Genomic DNA, 19,370 nt, shown 5'->3' on the forward strand with positions numbered 1-19,370 from the left:
CGACGGGGTGAGCTCCCGTTGCTCAGTCTCAGCTCCTGCCAACCTTGCAGTTTGAAAGCACGTCAAAGTGCAAGTAGATAAATAGGTACCGCTCCGGCGGGAAGGTAAACAGCGTTTCCGTGCGCTGCTCTGGTTTCGCCAGAAGCGGCTTAGTCATGCTGGCCTCATGACCTGGAAAAAATGTCTGCGGACAAACGTCGGCTCCCTCAGCCAATAAAGCGAGATGAGCGTCGGAACCCCAGAGTCATTCGCGACGGGACTTAACTGTCAGGGGTCCTTTAGAGCCTGGGAAGGAGAGCAAGTTATTTGCTTGGAGCTACCCAAGGTCCTGCAACACCCATCTGACCCTACCTGCCAGCTGCATGGCTAAGCTACCTGCTAATATCTGTAGACTCTGCTTGCTGTCAGGACACTGTATGTACATACTTAGGGCTCCTCCAATGGTTGGGAGACTTTGCTCATCAGGGCCTTCTTCTCAATAATGTCTAATGCCGTGGGCCCCTGAGATTCCTGCCCACCACAGGAACTTGGTAAGCACAGTACAAGCCCATCAGGGAAGGTGTGGTGGAGGCTAAATGCACGCGCCTACTTGTCTGAACATTTCCCCTTATCAGTCTGTGAATAAAATTTAAAAAGCTATAACAAGGGTGGCTAATATTTTTTGGCCTGACAGCCACATTTGCTCTTAACTAGACCCCACATGCTGGTGGTGCATGTGGTCATTTCACACTCTCTCATACATACATGCGCGCACACATGGAGACATGTACAAAGGCATGCAGCTACCCTGCCTCAGTTATTATCTGTGGAGATTAAATTGATGAAGGATTAATCCCACTCAGATAATCCATCTGATGATCAGTTAGAGGGGCAATCTGCATTCCAACCAGGGTTTGGGGAGCCACCTATCCAGGCACAATTTCATAGCCCCCCCCCCACATCATTGCTTAAACCAGTAGCTTAAGGCAGACACAAACTTTAGTAAATGAAAGTTGGAAATTCAGGGCAGAGGTCCAAAATATCTCTGAGTGAGTCACAGAGGCTAGCAAAGAGAGAAAGAGACAGGGATGGACACACATACCATGGCTACAGCACTAGGCTGGAGTTAGCAAAGGATCAGCTACTGACAAAGTGCCTTCTTATGTTGACTTTGAATGATCAGGAAGGTTTCCCCCTCTTTGGCCTATTTTTGGCTGCTTTCGCACCTAGCAATACACTTCCTTCTGCTCCCACACACTGACACTCCTGCTTTTATGTGAGTCAACACTTCAGTGTCCAAGCCTGCATGGCTAGGCCAGGTGCCTCCAGAGGGATGTGCATGGGCCGATTCCAAGGCTGAGTGATGTGCTGGCTGCTAAACATGTACGCATAGTTTCCCCTGCCTCTTCTGGCAATCCCAACCCGTCACAGAGTTGTAATCTGGGCTGTGACAACGTCTCCTCTGTATGAGATCACTTGATGGGCTGGAGCGCACAGTGTTCTTTGCTCTAATTCATAGCAGCAGCTGTGCGAGTCCAGTGCCTCCTGGGTAGGAGACTTGTTGATTACTGGCCTGGCTCAGTAATTAGACACATCCAAATGTGCATTCCTCTTTCACTGTTTTTCCAGTCACATGCCCTGTAGAAGAACATAAAAGATCCCCTCCAAATCCTTGACTGGGCTCCTGAGGTTCCTGCTCTTACAGGTAGGTACAGGAATATGCTCAGTGAATTGCAACCCAGACATGTTCTGTGGGTGCTGCAGATTGGGGCTGAATTCAGTCATGGCAACAGAGGGAATATGAATGTGAGAGACAGGGGTGACACATACATACTTTACCACCACAATATGGAAGGCGGAAACAGAGAATGAAATGTCAAAAATGCAAGGGAAACGAGGAAAGATGGGACACCCCATGCTAAACACAAGCTGAAAAAAGGTGCAAAAAAAAGGAGCTGCTTTATAACGTGCCAGGCTGCTATATAGTTCAGGGATGCATCCCTCCAATATGTTGTTGGACTCATCAGCCCAAAACAGGATGGTCTACCAGTGATGATGAGAGTTGTGGACTAGTAGGAGGGTCATAGCCTCCCCATCCCTGATATGGCAACTGCCAACCTAGCAGTTCAAAAGCATGCCAGTGCAAGTAGATAAATAGGTACTGCTGTGGTGGGAAGGTAAATGGCGTTTCCGTGCGCTCTGGCACTCGTCACGGTGTTCCGTTGTGCCAGAAATGACCCAGAAACCTGCTTGTGGACAAATGCCAGCTCCCTCGGCCTGAAAGTGAGATGAGCGCCGCAACCCCATAGTTGCCTTTGACTGGACTTAACCGTCCAGGGGTCCTTTACCTTTTACAGTATACCTTTTCCTTGATATAACCTATCCCTGCCTACTCTCTGACCAGCAGTGATTCTCCAAGGGCTTCAGGCATCGCCCTTTCTCATTCCCCGCTACCTAACATCTTTCAAAGCAGAGGCACCTAGGATAGAAATTAGAATCTTTTTAACAAACCTGGTGATGGAGACTGTGAGGGTGTGCATGCTCCTGTATTTATTTGTATCCACCACTCTCCATGAATGGTGGTAGCAGCTGTGAACAACTGATTAGAACAACTGATTAAAATACACCCCCAAACCCTGAACACTTGGTTGTGAGCTCCAATCCCCTTTAATCTGCCCCTGAAAAAGACAGCTTCATTGCTTCAAGGCAGGTGGTAGATATGCATTCTGGTGCCATTTCCCCATATCTGCAGCACACTGGACTCATTTCTCTAAGCTGAATGTGGCACTATAATCGGCTTTTGTGTGGCATAGAACCGTGCTCTGCAACAGGCGCCAGCATGACTCAGGGGTGGAATGTTTAATGCAAAAGGAGAATGAAGCTCCTTTTCTTCTCCCTGGTTGGGGACGCTTGGAGGCGACTGCCAGAGTCTGGAATGATCCTTCTAGCTTCAGATCTGGAGCTTGCCTTGCATGTTAAAAGGTGACAAGACGCTGCATTTGTGGCAAAACCAGGGTTAGCAGACTGAAGTTCTGTAACAAAGAGACATGCTCCAAAATGGTCAGAGGAGGTGAACTCCTTCCCCAACATGCGGTGAATCCTGGGGCAAGGATTGCAAAGGATTTCAGCATTATAGGGAGTAAAGATGAAGAACAGATTCAACAAGCCTTGATTCTGTGTGAGGAACAGATAAATGGATGTTCTGACCATCTGTCTGGTGAAAATGTCACATTTCTTCCATGTCAGATTATACAATACCAATTTGCCTGTTTTCTGGACCTGGGGCACATGGGCACATGCCACAGAAACATAAGGTTGGAAGGGACCGTAAAAGTCATCTAGTTAAAACTACCTGCCAATACAGTGAATCTGCTGCAAACATTCGTGACATCCTCCTGTCACTGCTTAAATGTCTCTAACAGAGGAGGAGTTTGCTACTTTCTGAGTCTCTGGGACTTGGCCATAAAGCTCAGTGGCTGACCTTGATCCAGCCACTGTTCCTCAGCATAACCTACCTCACAGGGTTGTTATGAGGATAACATGGGGAGGGGACAATCATGTACACCACCTTAAGGCTCCTTGGAGGAAAAGGTGGTATTTGAATGCAATAAGATACAAAAAATGGTATGGCTTTGGGTAAGTCACTCACTCTCAATCTGAATTCCACCTAAGAAATGAAAGAGAGGAGATAAAAAGATGGGCTCTAAACACAACTTAAACCCTGAACAAGGGGCTGTAGCTCAGTAGCACAGAGTAGGAGGTCCCAGGTTCAATCCCTGGCCCCTCCAGTTAAAATACCTATGCGCCCAAGATTGTGAAGAGCTGCTCCATATCAGAACAGGCATGGCCCCCTCACCCCAGTCTTCTCTTCCCAGTTCCTTCAAGCGTTTATCACAGGACCTGTTTTCTGTTGCCCTCCTCTGAACCCATCCCAACATGTCTATACAGTCATACCTTGGAAGTCGAACAGAATCCGTTCTGGAAGTCCACTCGACTTCCGAACTGTTTGACATCCAAAGTGCAGCTTCTGATTGGCTGCAGGAAGCTCCTGCAACCAATTGGAAGCTCCGTCGGATGTTCGGCTTCTGAAAGAATGTTTGAAAACCGAAACACTCACTTCTGGTTTTCGATTGTTTGGGAGCTGAAATGTTCAACTCCCAAGGTGTTCGAGAGTCGAGGTACAAAGTGCAGTGCCCAAACCTGGATACAGATGGTGTCTGCCTAGTGCAGAATAAAGTGAAACGATTACTTCCCATGGCTTGGAAAACTTAGTTCAATGTAGCACAAAGTACCTTCCTGCATGAGCAGACAACTTTCTCTTGCATAGTGGGAGTTTTCCCCCTCTCCTCCCCATCGACTGTTCTCAGGGTTTCCCCAACCTTACAGAGCTGATTTGGGGACTGTGCTGGGCCTGCACAGGGGGACAGTGGAAGGGGAGTGCTATTGCACAAGCGGAATTCATTCCACTCGTGCAATTATTTAGATGAATATTGCCCTATAGTTACATTGAAACCCTTAAAATGGCATTAGACTTTTTTGAAGCCACATCACCCTGATGACTCACATTCAGTTTCTGACCAAGTTCAATCCCAAGATCATTTCACATGTATTGCTGCCAAGCTACATATCCCTCCTCCGCTGCAGATGTCAAATTTATTTTGCGTTTTATTCCCATCTTGGAGGTGTAAAGTTATCCCTCCCAGTTTTGCACCATCTGCAAACTTGATGAGGAATCCCTCCATCCCTAAGTAATTGACGAGGGGGGGAGAGAGAGAGAGTCCTGTGCTGCTCTGTCTCCCCCAACTTTGCTCCAATGGGATGAACAACCATAAATGAGAAAGCTTTGGGAATCACTGGGCATCATTTCCCAACAGTTGTGACAATACTATCAACTAGATCACATTTAACCAAATTGCTAACCAAAATATCATGGGGGAGTTTATCAAATGCTTTGCTGAACTCAAGATATACTATGACCACAACACATTCCAAAATCCACTAAACCAGTAAGCCAATAAAAAAAGAGAGATAAGATTAGTCTGGCATGATTACTTATTGACAAATCCATGCTGGTTCCTACCAACCACAACATTAACAAAAAGACTGAGTACTTTACAAACTGTTCTGGTTATCTTCCCTGGTATGAAAGTCAGGCTGACTAGTCTTCAGTTTGCTGGATCTTTCTTCCCACCCATACCATCCCAATTTTCTGAAGATTGGGGCAGCATTTGCCCATCTCCAATCATCTAGCACCTCACCTGCTGTCTAGGCTTTCTCAATTAGGGTAGTTATACAGGAATTCCTTCCAGTAGCACCTTAAAGACCAACTAAGTTAGTTCTTGGTATGAGCTTTCGTGTGCATGCACACGAAAGCTCATACCAAGAACTAACTTAGTTGGTCTTTAAGGTGCTATTGGAAGGAATTTTTTTATTTTGACTATGGCAGACCAACACGGCTACCTATCTGTAACTGGTAGTTATACAGGGTTAGTCTTTTAAAAGAGGCCCCATGGAACATGTGTGCTCTGTATCCACAGGGCCTCTTTTAAAGGACTCACCCTGTATAAGTAATACCAAGCACATACCTATTCTTTTAGCTGAAGACCACCAGCTATCATGCAAATTTCAAGGATGAGTCACAGCTTGAGTCTTTGGGTTCTTCATCTGTCACAAGAAGCTCCCCACTTCAAACAAACACAAGCAGAAACCAGTTTGTCAGAGCACATTATTTGTGATTGGTTATGGTATGGACATTCCTGGAGAAGAACCCAAACACAACAAGCTCCTCTACCAAGCATCTTGGGGTTACTGAGGAGCTGCAAAGTTTTTCCCTTCTTCCACATGACCAAATGGACATTTGTGTCACAGGACATACACACACATCATTCCAGGTCATTGATAACAAGAAGATATATAATCTAGGCTGCAATCCTATACTGTACACACATTTTACCTGGGCTAATCTTTCTTGAATACAGTGTAGAGTAGACCTGCAATTGCTGCATGCCATAGACTCTAATCTAATGTAAACATAAGATATATCTCAACATAACCATATAAAACAGTTTAAAGATTAAAATGAATAAAAATGATGTTATGAAATAAAATAACAATGCTGCTTCTATTGCTTGGCTCCCTTCCCTGTTTTGTAATGAATAACTGTGCATAAAAACTGCTTATGATCAACAGCCAGGAGCATGGCCTAAGGTTACTTGAAAGTTTGGGCAAAAATAGCTTTCCCTTCTGCTGTAGATTATAACAGGTCCCTTGACTCCTACCCATGCTTAGAAGCTGCACAAGGGAATTCAGAATACACTTAAAAGTAGATTTGAATTGTGTCGGTGAAACATTATGGTATTCTTGAACTTCTGTTGGGTAACCTTACCACCGTCAGCTCAGTTAAGCTCTCTATATTTAATTCAATCACCTATTTAAAACTGCATATCAGATGGTGATGGCTCAGCATCTCCTCCTTTTGCCCATTTTTACAACCCCACATGCCAGCAAAGGACTAGCCCAGAGAAGGGTGATGGAGAGGAGGGTCTAGTGACCCACTGTTGTCCATCGTGCAAACAGCATATCTCATACAGCAATGGTGGACACATTCTTTGAATGTTGATCCTTATGTAGCAAAACGACACCATTCATTGAATGGGGAAACTCCAAAATTTGCAGAAGCACACAAGATATTTGGAGGGGGAGACTGACTTGGAATGATGACTGACTGGGTGGAAGATGAGGAGGGAATGGGGTGTCCTGAATGTTTTGTTGCTGGTCCCACTTGTTACTATTATACTATTATGTCATATTACACAGGAGTAGCCAATGGGGTGCCTCCCCGATGTCACTGGACTCCAAATCCCATCAGCCTCAGCTAGAATTGCCAATGGCCAGGGATTGCTTTATTTAGAGAGATTTATCAACCACTTAATCAAAGAGCTCTCCATAGAAACAGTTAAAACCCACAAAACCGTTTAAAAAAGCAAAAGTAAAGATTGGTATTAAAATATAGATAAAATCAGTAAAATATGGGTAACTAAATTATACTGTGTGTGTCCAAAACTATACAGCAAAGGTTCCTGTTTAAATTAGTCCAAAGCTGTTAAGTGCTTTACATACTAATAGCAAAACTTTGAACTTGGACTGGTAACTAATCAGCAACCAGCACTGATCTCTGAGCAGGAGTGCAATACGATGACAGACTCTCACTCCTGTCAGCAATTGTGCTGCAACTTTCTCTATAACCTACTCTTAGATCAACAGCGAGGGAAGCCCCATATAAAGTGCAATGCAGTAATTCCATCTACAGGTGCCACATAATACCCGTTCCACACTGGTAAAAACTTCAGCATTTAGCGTGGCAGCACCTGCACTTTGGAACTCGTTGCCTATTGAGATCACCATTTTGAGGCAAGATCTCAACCAAAATGAACACAATCTCGCCCCAAAGGGGGCACCGCCTCTCCACTACCAGCACTGGCAGAGGCGGCAAGGCAGGCTGGTGGCCCATGGGGATGCCACCTCAGGGGCAACGCCCTAACCCTGCCTTATGAGCTGATCTGGCTCTGTGTGGTTTTTTTGTAAAAGTACTTATAAAAACTGCACATGGCAACCACCATTCTAGAAAAGGCATTCCCTTTAGTGAGTGAGAGGAGGAAAATGCAAAATCTGTCCAAGATATTTCCTGCAATACACGCGCACCACTTATAGAACAAACAATTTATTTAGATTCATTGTGTTCTTCTTATATGCAAATTTAAAATAAACTACTATCTATACAATTAAGTGACTATGATTTCACTAATCAGGTATTGCCCTAGTTAACAGTAAATTAAAGCCTACTTGGCTTTCCCACTATAATTTTGCTGCAAGATAAAAGGTTTTTTTTAAAAAAAAAATCACTGATGAGTTAGATCAGAAGATTCATAAGCTGCAAAAACTACTGGATTTTAAAAGGAGGAAAGTTCAAATCACGTGAAAACTGCCTTGTTGCAACATGCACAGCTTAAGGAGACACAGCGGCAACAGTAAGGTGGCTCCCTGCCTGCAAAAAATCCCCCTTACTAAACAGCCCAGGAAGCCAGAAACGCAGTTGCAACCTCTGTTCGCATAGACTTTGCTATAATGTTGGCTCTAAAAATTTATTAGTGAACCTGCTATGAGAAAAGGGCTCTAGAGGTAAGCAGACTGGGCGATGCAGTTTTAAATAGGTGATAATTTTGATAAATAAAAGAATTGGCAGCTCAAGCCTTACTCAAAACCCCATACTTCACTCTTGAAGTCCTGCTCACTTAAAAGCAGATGTTGGAAAAAAGGCATTCTGCACAAGCAGAGAGACACTCATATTCTTAACACTGACTGCATTCCCATGTAATATTTTCTGACTTATTGTGGCTTACTGTAAATGAGCAACATGCTGGTACGTGCTGCCCAATTGCTTCCATTCTGCTTCCCCCCTGGCATGAGCAGAACAAACAAACCAGGAAGCTTTGGCTTTCCATTAAAATCAAACCAGGGGTCATATTTTGCTGTTCCCTAACAAGCCAATGCCAGCAAGTCAACAACAGGCCACGTTTTAAGGTTAGCTAGTGATCATGGCTTGTTCAAGAGAAACAATCCACAATACCTGGTTCAGACATAATAGGATACCAAGGTTTTCTAGTTTGCTTATTTTGCTCTTGCCAGACTAAGAGCAAAGCAGAAACAACCAGGCAGGGTGCACTAGCACACTGCTCAATCACAATAAACTAAGGTAAATTAGAAAATCTGGCTTATTGCTATGTTCAAACATGGCCACTGTAGGTCCCTCGCCTGATGACTGGCTTTGAAAACAGGTTAAATCCATTGACAAGTCAAGAGGTACACTTACGGTTTTATCACAGAAGAGACCATAAGCAGAACATATGATTTCCCTGCAGAAGGTACTCTGTTTGAATGCCTGGTACTTCCAGTTTTCTTATCACATAGTATGTGATGAGAAAGGTCTCTTCCTGAACCCTGCCAGTCAAAAGCAGACAACACTGGCCTAGCTGGACAAACAATCTGACCCATTATAAAGCATCTTTTAGAGCAGATCTGGGGACCCACAGGTTGAGAACCGCTGTTTTAGAGCATGATGGAAGTAGTCATCTCCTGTTTGTTCTTAGAATATAGTCCAATGTGGCTAATTTGTTGCCCTCCAAGAGTTATTAGACTACAGCTCCCATCATCTGTGACCACTAGCCATACTAGCCGAGGCTCATGGGAGCTGTAGTCCAACACCATCTCAAGTGACCCAGGTTAGCCACCCCCCTGGTCTAAGGCAGACCTCAGAGATACATCACCACTGAACATTCCAGCAACTAAGCTATAATTATAGCCATGAAATTATCATTCATGGATTTGTTCAGCTGTGTGCAAACCTGAGTTTGGTTTCACAATATTTTTTCTAAGGAATCATTTTTTTAATGGCACTATCTTAAGCATGTTTACTCAAAAGTAATCTCTATCGAGTTCAACAGGTTCCATAGTAAGCATGCTTAGAACAGCAGTCTCAGAGTAGTAGCCATAATCTCAATTTATGGCCGTAAGTACTTTGTAAGCTCAGCAGCATTTATCACCAAGTTGTGAGCATTGCTTTAACCATGGAAGTACCACATACTCAAATGCAGTGCTGCAGCAAACAATCTTACAGGAATCAGGGGTTCATTATAGCCACCAAGCTCAAATTTACTCCACGTGGATTTCTAAGGTCTCCAGTCAACTCAAAAAATATTTTAGCTATGAGCACCAGCTCTAAAATCACCAGGTTTCACAGATGCACAATCCTAACCATGTAAATTTCTAAAGAAGCGAGAGCTGTATGCAACTAAACAGGAAGAAAAATCTTATTGCTGACACTGGAACCATCATTTCTGCATACCCACAGGAAACATATCTGTGAGGCACAGCACAACCATAAATGGGGGGCGGGGAAGCACCACAAAAAGGAGCCTGTTTACGTTATCAGATACTTAGAATTACCACTTTCCTCTTCAGCAGGGCTCCTGCACTTTTAACAGCTGCATAGCAGGTGAACAAATGAGTGGCACGCACTGTATCCCCATGCTGAGAAAATTATCACCTATTGCAGCAGTTGCCTTCTAGACATTACTGGACCACAGCTTCCATAATCTGACCACTGGCCAATATATATCAGTTTACCACAATTCTGTATGTACAGTAAAAGCCACATAAAAATTTGAAATCACAGATCTTCAACTGTTTCAGAAGATGTTTTCTTAATTGTTTGCATAAGCCTGACAGCATATAGAAGTCTTCAGTAAAAGTTTAAAGGTAAACATACAATATGTCTTCTGAAACTCTACTGGTAGGGCATTTCAAGGAACTAGGCTGATGACACCAAACACTTGGTTTCCTGTCCATGTCAAATGAGCTCCATCAACTCAGGGGACAACCAGCAACACCTCCACAGACAATCTCAGTGACTGAACTGAGATATAAGGGTTCAGGCAGTCCCTGGACCTAATTTGTTCAAGGTTTTGTAAATGAATATCAAGACCTTGAATCTGGCTTGGTAGTAAATATCCCTACCAGATATTTTGAACGCTGATGTGTTTTTAATTTATTGGTTTTTATTTTTTATTGATTTTATTGCTTTTAATAGTAATCTTGTGGTTTTATTGTTTTTATAAACTGCTTTGAAGTCTTCTACCATCAAGCAGTATATAGATTTTATGAAATAAATAAAATAAATGGCCAGCCCGTGCAGACATTTTAACAACGGTGTCACATTTTGTCAGTCAGGTGCCCCCAGCAGTATTCTGGCTGCTACATTCTGCATCAGTTGGGAATTTTCAAACCAGGCCCAAGGGGAGCCCCACACAGAATGCACACTCATTTCTTCCTTCCATTGTTGAAGAAACTACTCTAAAGTTAAAGGAATTACTAAGATGAGAGGCAACTGAGTCCTGCTGGTTAAGTATACGGTGTTATTCCGTTACTCACAGTACCTATTTTACATTATCGTCCGTATTAAAATGCTCCAAAAGGTCCCTAATTTCAGAGACTTAACTCGCACAAAATGAGCACCACACTCACCTAAAAGTAGTTAAAGCACCAACACTGGCACATGTGTAAAGCAATTCTATAAATAGTTAACAACACTGTCTAATTATGTACAAAAAAAATGGTTCTTAAACTTTCTGGGGTCATTGGATCCCTTTGAAAATCTGATGAAAGCTCTGGAACCCCTCCTCATATTTTTTCCATTCCACAAAGACTTTTTTCAATGTAGCAGGAAGGAAATTAAAAACTGAATATTTTTATGTACCCAGTTCACAGACCCCCCTGAAGCTCATCCATGGACTTCCTAGGGATCCATGGACCATTGTTTAAAAACCCCTGATGTATAGCACATAAGCTCTAAGGGTTTTTAAACAAAGGCTATGTGGCCAACAACTAGGGATGCTGTTGCAGTGGATTTCCTGTGTTGGGGGGTTGACCTAGTTACTAGATAAACTTGAGGTTCTTTCCTACTCTACAATATCCTTCGAACAGGGACTTCAGACCACATGTGTGTTTCAGACCACATGTAATAATCCCTCAGGTGCACCTGTATTTCTTGGCCACGAAACTGGCTCTACATACTCATTGGTTTCCATCAATAGTGATTTTCCAGAAAAAGTCCAAATATTTCCTGGAAATATTTTCAACACCACCCTAAATTAACTGAGATCTGATGTAACATTTGACTTAGATTTAATAAATGAAATTTTAAAATGTACGTCATGTTACTGTTATGTGCTGCATATAGCCAAATGTAATTGAACTATAAGGGAGGGGGAGATCTAAACACAGTTACTGGGGAACAAGAGCCACTGAATAGAGTAGCACTTAATTCTAGGTAAACAAGAACAGAATGGTGCTGTTAGTGTGGTTTAAAAGGATCCACTCTATTTCTGTGATTGTGATTTGTTTTAACTGTTTTAAATTCTGAATTTTAGACTGTGGTAATCCACTTAGGGACCTGCTGGAGAAGGGAAAGTAATAATAATATTAATAATAATAATAATAGAGGAGGCTAAAGAGGGAGAGGATACATTATTGTTTTATTTATTTATTTATTAAATTTATAAACAGAGGTAGCAGAAGACAAACATTCATTTTAGTATGCCTGAAAAACCATGTGCATAAAAGTATCTGCTTTCTATGGATATTCACTTGAAAGGAGTTAATTACAACTTCAATTCTTGATTTGACTGGCATTATATCCATTCCAGCTATCCAGTTTGACTGGTATTGTATCCATTATGGTAGTAATTACATTTATAAAATACTGCATTTCTAAAAATTAAACGTTTTCAATGGAAAAGTATAGCTGAATAAAATTTTCCAGCCCACTGATCATTATAAACAATTAAATATTTTGCTGTATTATGGATGTATGTCAAAAGGCACAGATCCCACTGCTTAAGCACACACCCCAAGGGACTGCTTGACCTGTGCTCGTAAAGCAGGCATGGCCAAACTTGGCCCTCCAGATGTTTTTGGGACTACAACTCCCATCATCCCTAGCTAACAGGACCAGTGGTCAGGGATGGTGGGAATTGTAGCCCCAAAACATCTGGAGGGCCAAGTTTGGCCATGCCTATCATAAACTGTAGCAATGTAATTATGATGTGTAAAAAGTAACCACAAAAAATGCTTTTGCTTATAAATATACTGTGCTTTTGCAGCGTTTAAACCAAGGAGTGGAAGTTGTAAACACAAACACACAACCCCTTTTTGCTCTCAGCAAGATTCCATGAAGAAATGGCAGTGATGTAATTCTTGCAATGGCTCAATGCTGCTGTTTGTTTTGCTCTTCACCCTTCCCGCCTTGCAAGGCCAGCGTGTGCAAATAAACACAGAGAGGCCCTCATCAGTGCTCCTTTTCATACTAGACGCTTTTGCAAACAAGCAAATACTTTCTCAAAAGTCATGTACAGCTGCACAGTTAAATCTAAGGCTTAGTCTGAGGCTGCTAGAAACACGTTTAAAAAAAAAAGAATCTTTTCCCAGGCTGGTTCCAAGTGTCCTGTCCTGGGTAAACTGTGGCCAATCATGATGAACTTTGGGGAAAGGTGCAAAAATCCGGGAAGGGGCTTAAGTGTAAGGCTATAACAAACCTTCATTGGAAAGTTATTATTACACAGCCTATTTGCAGGAGCAAAAACACATCTGAGACACTGGCATTGCTGGGTAAACTCTAGGATGCAATAAAAAAACAGAGCAGCAGCAACAGCAACGTGGGAGTTCTCTGCAAACAGTTGGGGATGCCGGGCAGCTGCCCAGCATTTGCATTCATTTGGCAAGGCTCAAGGGCTAAGGATGCTGGTCCAGAGGGGTCAAAACAGTTTCCCCACTGGTTCAGCCGCCACTTTATGTAAGAGCAGTGCAGGAAGCCAGCCTTAACCTTTATCACTTACGCTCATCGGCTTGTGTTGATTTCACAAGGTGTCGCCACTATTTGCATCAAGCGTTCCTCAGATCTTTTCTGCCCTACTTTGGCTGGGCTTGCATGCATTTGCATCTCATCTGCCATCTCCCCCGCTCCGAAAACTGTGATTAAGCAAATCCCAGCGTCCACATTGTAATTCAAAGCACCGCCTTTGTTGCTATTTCAAAGTTTACAAGGATTTTACAAGGAAGGAGAGTTTTGCTCTTCTTCATTTTGCCCCTTTAAAGAAAGCGAGTCTTGTCTACTCAGCAGAATGCCCACCCAACAAGATCATGCCCACCCAACAAGATTACTGCGAAGGAGAGAGAAAGAAACGCTTTTTGTCAAGGGGGGCGCAGAACCCACATTCTGCACAACCTTTGCCCCATTTTAAAAGCAGCCAGCTATGAGATCGGTAGAGAACGTGGGTAGGAACGCAGCATTTGCTGCCTGGTTAGCTGCCTCGGAAAAGGGCAGAGGAAATTCAACAGGAAGAAGGCAAATGTCTATTTCTAACACGCACATGCTTACACACCCCAATGCAGAGAAAGGGGGAAGGCATATTTTAAAGACCAGAACATTTAAGTGCATAATGTTTATCCCTTCCCTTTATTTAAAAAAGAGAAGAACACGACTCCTTAGATATCCCCCGCCTTCACGAGCAATCCCACAACCCTAAGTCGCCACCACAGCTGTGAGGGGGGTTTCTTTTCTTTTCGCTCCCGAAGTTGCCCTCCGGCTCCCAAAGCGCCCGGCAGCCCTGCTGGGGACAGGCGGAGTGCGCGCCCCAAGCCCGCCGCGGGCTCTGAGGGAGAAGGCAGCATAGGCGCCGACCCCATGGGGCCTGAGGGGGCCCGAGCCCCCTCAAAAATTTTATTGGGGGGGCTCAGCCCCCCCAATAATTAAAAGAATTATCGCGCGCCTTGGCTCCCTCGTCGCGCGGCTTGGCTCCCGCGGCCGGCGAGGGGAGCCCGGGCCGCGCGCGGCTGCTGCTGCCGCCTCTCCTGGGGGCGCCGCCTCCCCGGGCGGGAACGCTGCGGTTGCGCGAGGGAGGAGGGCGGCCCCCGGGGGCTGGGAGAGCCGGGCTGCCGTGGCCGAGAGGGCTGCTCTGCCGGGCGCCGCTGACATAATTTAAGCAAATTATCGCGCGCCTTGGCTCCCGCGGCCGGCGAGGGGAGCCCGGGCCGCGCGCGGCTGCTGCTGCTGCCGCCGCCGTTTGTGGTCATGGCGGAGCTGCCGCCTAGGGAGGAGGGGAGAGGGGGCTGGCGGGGGGGGGCAGGCGGTGAAGGGGGCTTGGCTGCGCTCTCTCTCTCTCTCTCTGGGGCTCTCTCTCTCTCTCGGTGTCTCTCTCTCTCTCTCTCTCTCTCTCTCTCTCTCGGTCTCTCTCTCTCTCTCTCTCGGTCTCTCTCTCTCTCTCTCTCTCTCTCTCTCTCTCTCTCGGTCTCTCTCTCTCTCTCTCTCTCTCGGGCTCTCTCTCTCTCTCGGTGTCTCTCTCTCTCTCTCTCGGTCTCTCTCTCTCTCGGTCTCTCTCTCTCTCTCTCTCGGGCTCTCTCTCTCTCTCGGTGTCTCTCTCTCTCTCTCTCTCTCTCTCTCTCGGGCTCTCGCTCTCTCTCTCTCTCTCGGTCTCTCTCTCTCTCTCTCTCTCTCTCTCTCTCGGGCTCTCTCTCTCTCTCGGTGTCTCTCTCTCTCTCTCTCGGTCTCTCTCTCTCTCTCTCTCTCGGGCTCTCTCTCTCTCTCTCGGTGTCTCTCTCTCTCTCTCTCTCTCGGGCTCTCTCTCTCTCTCTCTCGGGCTCTCTCTCTCGCTCTCTCTCTTTCTCTCGGTCTCTCTCTCTCTCTCTCTCTCTCTCTCGGGCTCGCTCTCTCTCTCTCTCTCTCTCTCTCTCTCTCTCTCGGGCTCTCTCTCTCTCGGGCTCTTCCCGCCCAGGGCTTGTGGGCATCTGCTCTGAGACGAAGATGGAGGTGACTTCCCTTAAAGGTCATGGAATCATAGAGGTGGAAGGGACCCAAAGGTCATCCAGTCCAACCCCCAGCAATTCAGGACTCACAGCTAAAGCATCCCTGGCAGATGCCCCCCCCCGACCTCTCCCTAAAAGCCCCTTCCCCTGTCTGACTGCTCTCACCACCAGAAAGGCCTTCCTAATGTTTTGTGGGAATCTCATTAAGCCTACAGAGCTATATATGCAAATGGATCTACTTATTCTTTCCCTTGAAGATACATTGATTTGTTTGTTACTGTGGTTTCGATCAATACTTTCCAAAGATCTTTACATTTGTCCATGCATGATCTTTGTCTGAAAGCTCATGGGTTGCAGGAGTTGTCATAGGAGGTTATATTTTTGTCCTTCCAACTGTTATGGAAATTACAGGGGGGGGGGACATCTTTAAAGTTGTTAAATGTTGCAAATATTATGCCTGAATGTACCCTTTCAACTTGACAGCTCAGGGAAGTTACCTAGATAAAATCCTGTAACACAATGTATCAGCCTTAATCATTTTGCAGATGTTAAGGGGGGGGGCAGAGCCTGCAGCCACCATCCCTTTCCGGTGGGGAGGGGGCAGAGGAAAGACAGGAAGCTTTTCCCTGCAGAGTTAGACCCCTTGGCTGCGTGGCCCTCGGGTCCCTTCAAACTCCTGGGTGTTTTGCTGGTGGGGGGCTGTGTGGGGGCCTGGGCGATGTCAGAAGAGGAAGCTTGCAGGCCTGGTTGTCTGTTGGGGGCAGCAGGAAGAGGCGGAGGGCAGGATGTGCAGCCCCTGCCTGGCTTTCCTGTGGGACCAAGGAAGCGGCTGGGGGGGGGGGACTTGGCCGCTGGCCTTTGTTGCGGAGGCGGCAGTGTGGGAACGCCAGTCCCAAGGGCAGCCTCTGGGGTCTGGGTGCTGCTGCCTGTCTCCTGCCATGGACTTGGCGGGGGGGGGGCTGTGCTATTGGGCTGGCAGAGACTTAACGGGGGCTGCCTCTCCCAGCCAAAGCTGACCCACAAAATTGCAACCCAGTGTGTGTGTTTGTGTGGGGGGGGGGGAACCAGCCTGCACAGGGTAAGCCCCGATGGGGCTCCTGGGCTCCTTCTGATGCATGAAAATTGGAGGTTGTCCTTTACAGCTCAGCTCCCCAAGGGGCTCAAAGCCTCCCAAGTCCATTATCAGTTGGAGACGAATGAGTGGAAGCTGGAAGAAAGGGGGAATCTTTATTTTTCTGTTGAAACAGAGCCCTCCTTCCCACTGACATTTGCAAGGAGGGGAGGACCCCAAACAAAGGTGTGCAGCAGCTTTGAAAGACTTTTCCGGCTCAACATCAGGAAGAGCTTTCTGACAATAAGAGCTGTTCAGACGGTCTCTGCTCCCTGGGAGAGGCTAGGTGGCCATCTGTCAGGGATGCTTGAGCTAAGATTCCTGCATTGCAGGGGGCTGGACTAGATGACCTTGGGGTCCCTTCTGTCTCTATGATTCTATGATTAGCATAATACAAGCATCTCAGGAAGAGGCATCTGCCAACAGAAATCCAAGAGTGTGGCTTCTCTCCTGTCTGTCAAGGGACCTGCAGATGCTGATTGCCTTACTTGGCCAGTTCCTTAGGACTGGTACATACAGTCATACCTCGGGTTACAGATGCTTCAGCTTAAGCATTTTCAGGTTATGGATGCACTGAAACCCAGAAGTACCGGAATGGGTTACTTCCAGGTTTCGGCACTTGTGCATGAGCAGAAGCGCTAAATCACAACCTGTGTGTGCGCAGACGCAGCAATGTGAGTTGCGAACACTGCGGGTTGCGAACGTGCCTCCCACATGGATCACGTTCGCAACCCGAGCGTCCACTGTACCTTGGTTCTCGAACAGAATGCGTTCCGGGAGTCCATTGGACTCCTGGAACCATTTGAAAACCAGAGTGCGGCTTCTGCCAGAGGAGCCCCCTGCAGCCAATCGGAAGCCGCACCGGATGTTCGCCCTCCAAAAATCATTTGAAAACCAGAACACTCACTTCCGGGTTTCGATTGTTCAGAAGCCGATTTGTTTGGGAGCCAAGGTGCTCGGCTTCTCAGGTACAACCGAACCTGAGTCCTTGGGGGCGCCGCCTCCCCGGGCGGGAACGCTGCGGGTGCACGAGGGAGGAGGGCGGCCCCCGGGGGCTGGGAGAGCCAGGCTGCCGTGGCCGAGAGGGCTGCTCTGCCGGGCGCCGCTGACATTGGAACTTAGAAAACTTCCCGGGGCAGGACCCCGGTATGGGCCCCCCCAATATTTTTTATAAGTCGGCGCCCCTGGAAGGCAGCCGCCTTTTCTCTCTCCCTCGCCCCGCTTCCACTTACTTTCAGCTGAGATTTGGACACTTTGCCGCTTTTCTCCGCGTCCAAGGCGGTGAAGGCGTACCAGATGGACTTCAGAAGCTCGGCTCGCAACTCCATGGCTCGAGCGCCCCGCGGACAGAGTCTGCTGGCTCGGCGAGGAGGATCCTCCCTCGGGCCGCTCAGGAAACGCGCCGCTTTTGCGCCGCGCGGCCGGCAGCGAGGGCGCCCTGGAGCCGCAGCGCCTCCTGTCGCCTCGACGCTCGGGGAGCTTGCGCGCCACCTTCTCGCTCTTTTTCCTTCCCCCTTTTCGTTGTACAGTGTAATTGAGCAAAGAACAATGAATACAAATCTTTTTTTTAAGACAGGAAGTTCGCCCGTCTTTAAACACTAGCGGGAGTCCAATTTGTATTCGAGTCCAACAACATTCAGATTTGGCATGTCGCCTGCCTGCTTACTCATTTCATGGGGCTACATAAATGTATTCTTCTCACGGTTAATGCCACCTGTTGGGGGGCCTCTTTCTACTTGGCAAAATTTTGTTGTAAAAAATTGTTTTAATCTTGCCTGCCCCTCAGCATACTCAAGGCAGTTTACAATATGCAGTATGAGGTCTCCAAGCAGAGGCCATCAGATAAGGATGCTCCAGCTCTTAATTTCCTGAAGGGAAAGTTAAACTCAGGCTATGTTACACACTATATATATACCCTTAAAGCACATTCAAAGCACTATTTCCCTCAAAGAGTTCACCCTTGAGGAATCACAATTCCCAGCAGCCTAACTTAAACTAGTACCCAGAATTCTTTGAGGGAAATAATGTGCTTTCATGGTATATAGTATGTAGCTTAAGTGCCAACTCCTAGGGGCTGAGGTCCCTTCACACACACCACAATAAAATATTTGAGGGAGTTGGGGCCCCCAAAGTTGTCACTAGTCACTTACTAGTCCAAAAAGTTTTTTATCTAAAGGATGTGTCAGTATTGGAGTACAGAATATTGCTTGCTCTTTGGTCAACTTGTGTTCCAGGTTTATGAACCTGGTCTGAGTTTTAGTCTGAGAACTTAAATGCCAGAAGAACATACAAAGATAAAAAAGAGGCCTGAACACCTGGCAGTGCTCTAAGAACAAACAATTATGGTCTAGGGAGGCTTGAAAAGACAGCACTGCACATGCTGTAACTGCAACAGAACAGTGCAGTACTATTTGAGCTGGGTGTGTCTCTTATATTCATACCAACACAGCTTCGTAAAATGAGTAAAAGAATACAACTGCATGAGCTATATGCAAAATGAACATATAAAAAACAAAGAAGCACCATATTGCCCATTCAGAGCAATGTTCACATGTCACAGCTAAGGCTGTTGTGATACAGATGACTTTCTCCCTAATGCTACAACAACAGAACGCCAATTTAGAAGGGGAACTCAGTATCCCCTATACAACTACAGGCAGTTCAAACAATAGATCAGGCTCACAGAATGAAATGATGTTTGACTTGTCACTCATTCAGGGGGACCTAACAGGATTAAAACCCTGTATGGTAACATCAGTAGGGATCTCTGTTGGCTGCTTAACTGGATCACACGTTTCTACAGCTTATTGTAGTGAAGTATGACCAGGGAGGTAGGCACATTCTGTTTCACATCTCAATTCCTTAA

The 19,370-nt window shown here is 46.0% G+C and overlaps 1 protein-coding gene across 2 annotated transcripts in view; it reads right to left on the reverse strand.

Annotated features, from left to right (window-relative positions):
* The window catches only part of DEF6 (DEF6 guanine nucleotide exchange factor), a 47,974-nt gene extending 29,967 nt beyond the window's left edge, over window positions 1-18,007 (reverse strand). Inside the window, exon 1 of one of the 2 annotated variants that reach the window (XM_083509227.1) lies at window positions 17,737-18,007. In XM_083509227.1, coding sequence (XP_083365353.1) covers window positions 17,737-17,832 — 96 coding nt within the window. In that variant the 5' untranslated portion in view covers window positions 17,833-18,007. Of the gene's footprint in view, window positions 1-13,427; window positions 13,540-17,736 lie in introns of those variants that run through there. The other variant, XM_083509229.1, reaches the window with a different exon arrangement.
* Window positions 18,008-19,370: the final 1,363 nt, after the last annotated feature.

This window comes from Podarcis liolepis (genome assembly GCF_965112155.1).
Source record: "Podarcis liolepis genome assembly, chromosome: 6".
Taxonomy (NCBI): Eukaryota; Metazoa; Chordata; class Lepidosauria; order Squamata; family Lacertidae; genus Podarcis; species Podarcis liolepis.